Source organism: Dipodomys ordii, unplaced genomic scaffold (genome assembly GCF_000151885.1).
Source record: "Dipodomys ordii isolate 6190 unplaced genomic scaffold, Dord_2.0 Scaffold53, whole genome shotgun sequence".
Taxonomy (NCBI): domain Eukaryota; kingdom Metazoa; phylum Chordata; class Mammalia; order Rodentia; family Heteromyidae; genus Dipodomys; species Dipodomys ordii.
Genome location: NW_012267269.1, coordinates 4,919,912 through 4,929,340, shown reverse-complemented (window position 1 = coordinate 4,929,340; position 9,429 = coordinate 4,919,912). Strand labels below are relative to the sequence as shown.

Below are 9,429 nucleotides of genomic sequence, written 5' to 3'. Positions count from 1 at the left end.
TTGAGGAATGTTCCATGGATTCCTAATTTTTCCAAAACCTTCATCATGAAGGGGTGTTGGATCTTGTCGAATGCTTTTTCTGCATCTATTGAGACTTTTTTAAATTTTTTTTTTTGGGTCTGGTCGTGGGGCCTGAACTATGGGCCTGGGCGCTGTCCCTCAGCTCTTCAGCTCAAGGCTAGCGTTCTACCACTTGAGCCACAGCCTCACTTCCGGCTTTTTTCTTTTTGCTTATGTGGTGCTGAGGAATCGAACCCAGAGCCTCATGCATGCAAGGCAAGCGCTCTACCACTGAGCCACCTTCCCAGCCCTGGAACTTTTTTTAAAAAAATTTTTGAGTCATGCCACTTCTAGCTTTTTTTGCTGGTTAATTGGATATCAGAGTCTCACAGATTTGTCTGCCTGGGCTGATTCCAAACTGCAATTTTCATTTTTCAGTGTTTTAATCACTTAAGTCTGTCTGACTTTCTGGTCTTGTCTGTGGTTTGCCTGGAGGTTGTATTCTTCCAGTTACTAACTAGAAGTATTAGTAAGAAGTTATGTGTGCATAGATATTTATTCTGCAAATAGTGTGCAATGTATTTTTTCCTCTATGACCAAGAGTTCTTATAGGCAATATCCTGATACTGGTTTCCTTGTGTAATCAATATAGATTGAACTTTTCTCTTTTGCTACTGTTTTACTTCAGGCTAAAATAAGCAAGTCTAGATTAGCTGTCAGCAAACTATATCATGTGAGCTAAAACTACTCCTGCTTGTGTTGTCAATAAAATAACACTGAACACAATCTTGTTAATAGATGACATTGTTTCTAGCTATTTTCAAGCTATAATGGCAGAGTTGAATAGTTGTGACAGATCAAGTGACTGCAAAGTTTCCTAAGTTGACAAGAAAATGTTTTATTTATTTATTTATTTTTTGTTGGTTGTTGGGTTTGAACTTGGGGCCTGGGTGCCATCCCTGAGTGCTTTTGCTTAAGGCTACCACTTTGAGCCACAGCACCACGTCCAATCTTTCTTACATTTGTGCTGGTGGTGGTGGTCCTTGAATTCAGATCCTGGGTGTTCTCCTGCAGCCTTTTTGTTCAAGACTGGCATTCTACCACTCAAGCCACAGCTCTGCTTTGGCTTTTTTGCTGGGTAATTGGAGTTTCATGGAATTTCCTGTTCTGGTTGGCTTTGAATGGTGATCCTCAGATTTCAGTTTTCTGAATAGCTAGGATTATATGTGTGAGCTACTTGGCACCTAACCAAAAATGTCTTTTTAGTGTATATAACTTGTATTTGTTGTATGAAAGTATATATAAACTTTAGGAACAGTTTTTGTTATATGCCTTTACCTTTGTTTGATAATTGAGGTGGAGTTTTCTGATGTTGAGGTTTGTTATATTGTGGAGCCTTGTATTTATGTGGCTTTACTTTCACTATTAGAAATAAAATGTCTTATTATGTTTAATTTCCATGGAGATATTAGTAAATTTTTTTTTCTTTTTAATTAGTAACTGAAATTAGGAGCTCATGGAGAAAAGCTATTGAAGTTGAAGATAACAGAAGTGCACAACCAATTCAGATGGATAATGAACATACAGAAGTATTGTCAGACTCTTCACCTGCATTGTGTAATCAAAGGGAATTTAGCATGGACATTTTTTTCTCAGATTTTGACCAATCTCATTTTCCTGAAGAGGAAGTTGTTTCAGATTGCCTCAGGAGCATGCCTCAAAAACATGTGACCAGTCATATAGGTGAACCCTCAACAGAAGATCAGTCAGATTTGCTAAATAAGAAAATAATTTATAAGCAAGATTTAGAGAATACAGCTTTACTAACCAAGGTCTTAGAAACTAGCCAAACACAGACATTCTCCTCTGGTATAGGCAGTAGAGAAACTAGCCAAACAGAGACACTCTCCCCTGTTGTAGGCAGTAAAACAGATAGGAGGGATAGGAGTAAAGGGGGACATATTAAAATATTAGATCACTCACAAGCTTCTTATATTGAACCTTCTGTGCATAAAATTATGCCATGGAACTCTTTTCAGATATCAAGTCGAGTTAATTCTAAAAGTCTTCAGGATACGGACTATAGCATTTTAAATGAGACTCTTCCAGAAGTTGGTCGCCTAAGTCTTAACAGCTCTAGGAGTTCTGAGATCAATTTTAAGTTGGAACCAGATAGTCCTGTGTACAGTGGCATTTTACCAGATACTGTGGGAAAAAGACAGACTACTCCCAGTGGCATTTTACCAGATACTGTGGGAAAAAGACAGACTACTCCAGAATCAGATTTCAATTTACAGACTATTCGAAGTAAATTTGAGGTTCTGAAGAAATCTCTTTCCAAAATAAGAGAAGACTCTCACCTCTCTAATCCCGAAACACTTGAAAGACACAAACTAGAATTGTTCCCTGTATCAAAAGACATACAAGCAGATAATATGCTAAACTCTTTGGATACTCATCATTTGCTAACTGACTGTACAAAGCCATCTTTATCTATGTCTTTTGGTGAAAGAAAGCAGTCTCTATCACCAGAAGCTTTTTCTGGTGGAGCAAAAGTTGAGGAACACAGTACCATTTAGTCTTGGATAACTTCTAATTTAAAGGTAAGATTTAACTAGCCCTGTACATATTCACTTGTTGAAATTTTTTCTAACCTCTCTGTGCTGGAGGTTAGGACTCTACCACTTGAGCCACAGTGCCACTTCCAGTGTTTGAGTGGTTAATTGGAGATAAGAGTCTCATGGGGACTTTTCTGCCTGGGCTAGCTTCGAACCACCATCTTCAGATCTCAGCCTCCTGAATAGCTAGGATTACAGGTGTAAGCCACCAGTGCTTGGCTATCTAAAGAAAAAAAAAATTTTTTTAAGTCAGGGTTTCACTCTATAATTCAGACTCTATAATATAAACTTGGTTGTTCTCAACTCTCAGTCATCTTGCCTCAACCTTTAGCTTGCTGAATTCTCACAATGTAACACAGATAGGAAGGTCACAATTTGAGGCCAGCTCAGGTAGTTAGTATGAGATCCTATCTGAAAAACAAATTAATAAAGCCAAAGGATTAAATCTGGTGATATGGCTCTAGTAGTAGAGCACCTGCTTGGCAATGAGGCCCTGGTTCAAACAGCAGGACTACCAAAAACAAAAAATCTGTTGGCATGATCTTGTTGCTGGTTTTTGTTTTCTTTTGGGTAGTACTAGGAATTGAATTTGGGTACTTTACTGCCTGAACTGCTTCCAGTCCATGATATGGGTTGTTATTGTGACAAAACATATTGCTTTTTCCTTCAAAGGTGAGATGCTTGAACCCTCATTTTATGGTTACTGTCAGAATATGTGTGTGTAGTTTACAATTGCTTTGAGCCAGAAGCAGAAACAAAAAACAATCCCAAACCCCCAAACTTAACTGCTTTTGTAGTGTAAACTACTGAAAGTAAATCATATCAGAATCTTTTTGTCTAATGGAAAGTGATTTAAAAAAATTGAGAAACAGGGCTGGGAAGTTGGCTCAGTGGTAGAGCGCTTGCCTTGCATGCCTGAGGCCCTGGGTTAGATTCCTCAGTACCACATAAGCAAAAAGAAAAAAGCCGGAAGTGGTGCTGTGGCTCAAGTGGTAGAGCGCTAGTCTTGAGGTGAAGAGCTGAGGGACAGCGCCCAGGCCCAGAGTTCAGGCCCCACGACTGGACCCCCCCCCCAAAAAAAAATAGAGAAACATAGCTGGGTGCCAGTGGCTCACGCTTGGAATCCTAGCTACTCAGGAGTCTGAGATCTGAGGATCATGGTTCAAAGCCAGCCCGGGCAGGAAAGTCTGAAAATCTTCAATAAACCACTAGAAAACTGGAAGTGGCGCTGTGGCTCAAGTGGTAGAGCACTCGCCTTGAGCTGAAGAGTGCAGGGACAGCCCAAGTCCAGAGTTCAAGCCCCACGACCAACCCCCCCCCCCAAAAAAAATTGAGAAACACAGGGTTGGGCTAGCTACTGGGAGGAGAGATTGGGAAGATCATGTTGATTAAGGCCAGTCTGGGCAAAAATGAGGCCAGTCAGTTCTCAACAAAATAAGCCAGGTGTAGTTGGGACCATGTTTTTTATTTTCAGGGCTGAGGACTGAACCCAGGGCCTTGAGTGCCAGGTGGGCGCCCTTCCGCTGGGCACCCCCAGCCCTGGGACCATGTTTTTAATCCTCTTACCTGGGAGGCATAGATCAGAGTATCACAGTGTGGCTGGGGCCACTACCAAAATGCATGAGATTCCATCAAAAAAGTAAAAAAGAAAATTGATAAACACTGCTTCCGTTTTGTGTGTGCGTGCGCGCGCGCGCTTGTCTTAAACTCAGAGTTTAGGCTCTCTGTCCCTGAGCTGCTTTTTTTTCTTTTTTCTTTCTTTTTTTTTTTTTTTTACAGGTGTGAGCCACCTGTACCCCCTCCCCCCACTACTTTAGCATTTTTGTGGTAGTATATCTGGGATTTGCTTTGAGGTCTATTTGGTGATGGAAGTGGGGAGTAGAAACAATGTAAGGTGGGTCAGTGTATTCGTTTCTTAGGTTGTCATAACAAAATAGAACCAACGTATTGAAATTTATTGTCTGTGGGTGCTGGTTGCTCACACCTTTTTAAATTCAGGAGGCTGAGGATTGTGGTTCAAACCAGCCTGAGTAGGAAAGTCTGTGAGACTTTTTTTGCCAGTCATGCGGCCTGAACTCTGGGCCTGGGCACTGTCCCTCAGCTCTTCAGCTCAAGGCTAGCGCTCTACCACTTGAGCCACAGCACCACTCTCAGCTTTTTTTGCTTATGGGGTACTGAGGTATTGAACCCAGGCTCTCATGCATGCAAGCCAAGCACTTTACCACTGAGCCACCTTCCCAGCCCCATCTGTGAGACTCTTTTTTTCCAATTAATAACCAAAAAGTTAGAAACATGTCTGTGGCTCAAGTGGGAGAACACCAGCCTTGAATGAAAAAGCTAAGGGGCAGCGCCTAGGGGTGGAGTTTAAGCCCTAGTATTGGCACCAGAGAAAAAAGTTCTAAAGACTAGAAATGCAAAATTGAGGTGTTGGCTGGTTCACATCCACTCTGAAACCACTAGTGGATCCTTCTTTGCTCCTTCCAGCCTCTGGGAGACCCTAATTTTAGTCTTTGTGTTTATCTTCACATGGATTTTTTCCCCTGTCTATTGGTCCTAGGGCTTGAACTCAGGGCCTGGGTACTGTCACTGAGCTCTTTTTTGCTCAAGTATAGTCCTCTACCATTTGAGCCTTAGTGATACTTCTGGTTTCTGGTAGTTAATTAGAGCTAAGAGTCTTGTGGACTTTCCTGCCTGGGCTGGCATTGAACCATGATTCTCAGATCTCAGCTTCTTCAGTAGCTAGGATTAAAAGTTTGAGTCACTGACACCCGGCTTTGTCTCTTCTTATAAGGATACTTGTTAATACTAGTTAATTAAGGGCCTACCCTACCTCAGTGATAAACTAACTGTAGCTGATTATTTCTCTATGGCTATCTAAATAATGTTATATTCTGAGGTACTAGGGTTAGAATTCAAAACATACCTTTAAGGAAGACAGTTCAGCCTATGATGGTATTATCAAAACAAGTGGCATATACAATGAATTGGAATTTTTTTCACTTTTATGTTTGAACATCCTTATGAGTTTAAATCATATTAGGACAGATTTGGATTTGTTAATTCAGACTCATTCCATATCATTTTGATTTGCCCATGATAATTAGATGCTGGTATTTTAAAAAGTTGTCTGAATAAGAGGTACTTGTGAGAAAACTTTTTAAAAAAATAGTTTTAGAGTAATTGCAATGTAAACCTTTTTTAAATTAAGGAATCTGCTACTATGAATCTTTGCTAGTTTTCTTTGTAATGTTTATTCCTTCCTTTTTGCAGAAAATACTTTGAATAAGAGCCTTGATGCAAAAGAATTTGACTTGAAGCAGTAACCAGTTAATTTTATGATGTACTTCCATTGATACACTTCCATGTCACAGATTTATAACTTAAGTATGTCCTAGATGTTTCACACACCATATTCAAGGTCTAAAAATCCTAACTACCTCTTGTTTGGATTTTTCTGTGGAGAGAGATGATGTAGTTGAATTGTCAGGTATTTGCAAAGGAACGTCAAGTTATGGGAAGCCATTTTGATTTTTTAGATAATCTGTAAGCCTTAAATTAGTGACAAAAGTGGTAGCTTATTAGGATCCAGTTAGTGAACATAAGGATAAGAGTTTTTGATGTATTTTCACTAAGTGGTTAACCTTAGTCTTAAAGAAATAAACCACTTCTGGATCTGTATGGGACATTCTAGTATTAACCAAATAAGGTGAGATTAGTAGTACCTTGGGAAGGTCTACACAGGCTTAACAATTATTCAAGTCCATTGATCCTGAGAAATGTTTGATGGAATAAAATGTGAGTGATAAGTGATGACTAGGGCAGAATGAATTTAGAAAAGAAAAAGATAGAAGGCAGTGGTGACTAGACACCTAACAGACCCTGTTAAACTAAATACTTTAGTGTGTTGGTATAGGGATTTATATTTAGTCTAATTTAGACTAATTAATTAATCCATAACATTTATAGTCTATAATTATGATGGCATTATTTTAGCTGAAGGAAAGGTAGTAAATACAATAATAAATGCAAACCCTATTTTTTTCTTTAGTGAATGTACTAAAATGATAGAAAATACATTTAAGGGCATTTGACTCAATGTAAAGAAAGTGCTGGGAGCTGGGAAGGTGGCTCAGTGGTGGAGTGTTTGCCTTACATGCACAAGGCCCTGGGTTCGATTCCTCAGCACCATACAAACAGAAAAAGCCAGAAATGGGCGCTGTGCTCAAGTTGTAAAGCGCTAGCCTTGAGCTGAAGAGCTAAGGGACAGTGCCCAGGCCCAGAGTTCAGGCCCCACAACCAAAGGGGAAAAAAAAAAAAAAACGCTAAAATTCTCATTTCATAAAGTTAACAGTAATTGCTCTCTTTCCTTATGCTCTGTAAACTGGCAAGTCAACACCCTAAATTTTAAATATTTGAATCCTATATGAGACTATTTGTAAATATGTTCTATATACTATTATTTAGAATAAACATTATCATATACCAACCGTGTTTGGAATTTCCTGTGCTTTGCTAACCATAAAATGATCACATTCCAAGGTATGACTTGAATGACAAAGTAAAATTGAGAAGTTTAGAGGTAAGAACATTTTGTTGTTGCCATTTTACATTTTTGGGGCTGTTATGGGCACTTGAACTTAGCCTCAAATTCTTGGTTGGCTTTTTGGAGACTAATTGGAAATAAGTTTCTTGGGTTTATTTGTTCTGGTCAGCTTCCAACTGTGATCTTCATATCTTAGCTTCTAGAGTAGCTAGGATTATATAGTGCCAAGAGTCCCAGTTGTTACTGCTGCCATTTTTTTTTTTGGGTCCGGTCGTGGGGCCTGAACTCTGGGCCTGGACGCTGTCCCTCAGCTCTTCAGCTCAAGGCTAGCACTCTACCACTTGAGCCACAGCGCCACTTCTGGCTTTTTTCTTTTTCTGCTTATGTGGTGCTGAGGAATCGAACCCAGGGCCTCAGGCATGCAAGGCAAGCGCTCTACCACTGAGCCACCTTCCCAGCCCTACTGCTGCCATTTTAATGATTAGATTTACTACTACATCATGCTCAGCTTATTGATTTAAGATTGGGGTCTTGCTAGATTTTTCACTTCTGTTGGCCTTAAACCACAATCTTCTCAGTTTCCACCTCCTCAGTAGCTGGGATTACAGCTGTGAGCCACCATGCCTAGTTAAAAAAATTTTTTGGCAGTATTGGAATTTGAATTTAAGGCCTTATACTTGCTAAGCAGGTATTTATTCTACTGAGCCCTTTTGTGTTGGTTATTTATGAGAGGATCTTGCTTCCTGCCTAAGCATGTTCCCTGCATATGCCTTTAAGATCCATTAACCACCAAGAAATTAAAAGTGGAGCTGTGGCTCAATATGGTAGAGCACTATCCTTGAGTTAGAGCTCAGGGTCAGTGCCCATGCCCTGAGTTCAAGTCCCATGACCAAAATTAAATATCTAGAAACTACAAGCTTATACCCCATCCTTTTTTTTTTTTTTTGGTTAGTTGTGGGGCTTGAACTTTGGGCCTAAGTGCTGCCTCTGAGCTCTTCAGTTCAAGACCAATGTTCTACCACTTGAGCCACAGTGCCAATACTGGTTTTTCTTTTTCCTTTTTTTTTTTTTGTCAGTTGTGGGGCTTGAACTCTGGGCCTGAGCTCTCTCCCTCAGCTCTTCAGCTCAGGCTAGCGCTCTACCACTTGAGCTATAGCACCACTTCCGGTTTTCTGGTGGTTTATTGGAGATGAGAGTTTCATAGACTTTCCTGCCCGAGATGGCTTTGAACGATCTCAATTCTCAGCCTCCTGAGTAGCTAGGATTACAGGTGTGAGCCACCAGTGCCCAGCACTTCTGGTTTTCTGAGTGGCTTATTGGATATGAGTTCTTGCTGGGGCTGGCTTTGAACTGTGTTCCTCATATCTCGGCCTCCTGAGTAGCAAAGATTACAGGCATGAGCCACCATCACCCAGCTTCCCTTATTTTTGAGAAAGGGTCTACTGAACTTTTATGCCTGGGGTAGCCTCAACTACCAGTCTTAAGCCCCCCATATACATACCCGTGGCACTAAGCTGTAAAATGACTTTTCAAAGTTTATACCACTTATTTATTGACAGTGGGCCTAATAACACAGTTTGTTGTTTTTGGAGACAAGGTCTTGCTATGTAGCCCAGGATGTCCTTGAACTCTCATTTCCTCCTCTTCATTTTCAATATTGGAATTATAGGCAGGTACCATCCAGCCTGTCTGGCTTATGTCTTAAAATCTTAATAGCTTCCTGCTCTTTGTGAGTAGTGACATCACACCTGCTGCTAGAGAGTTTCATAGAGTTAATCTTATAAAGCCTTGGAAAATTCAAAGCCCTATTATTTATATGTACTGTCTATACTAATGCCTCATCTGTAAAACGAGATCTACAGGATCACTGTTCAAAGCCAGCCTGGGCATTAAAGTCAGTGAGATTCTTTATCTCCAATAAATCACCAGAAAATTGGAAGTGGTGCTATGGCTCAAGTGGTAGAGCACTAGCCTTGAGCTGAAGAACAGAGGGAAGTGCTCAGGTCCAGAGTTCAAGCCCCATGACTGACCAAAACAAAAATCCACCAGAAAGCTATCAGACAGAACTGGATATCAGCATATCTCATTGGCAAGGCAAATTAGGAATTTCAGCCAGAATCATTCCTCAGAGGTAATCTAAGATCCAATTTACAGTAAATACAAGTGGGGAAATGATACTGCCCTATGTAAGTGAAACATTGAGCCATCTGTATTTCTTGGGCTTTGGTTTCCTCAGTAATAAATTTTGGAATTAAATGAAGGAATAAT

At 40.2% G+C, this 9,429-nt stretch overlaps 1 protein-coding gene across 1 annotated transcript in view; it reads left to right on the top strand.

The window, feature by feature from the left end:
* The window catches only part of Haus6 (HAUS augmin-like complex, subunit 6), a 46,638-nt gene extending 40,378 nt beyond the window's left edge, over positions 1 to 6,260 (top strand). Inside the window, 3 exon segments of the mRNA XM_013020761.1 lie at positions 1,498 to 2,530; positions 2,532 to 2,603; positions 5,889 to 6,260. Of these exon segments, the coding sequence (XP_012876215.1) occupies positions 1,498 to 2,530; positions 2,532 to 2,589 (1,091 nt within the window). The 3' untranslated portion in view covers positions 2,590 to 2,603; positions 5,889 to 6,260.
* The last annotated feature ends 3,169 nt before the right edge of the window (positions 6,261 to 9,429 follow it).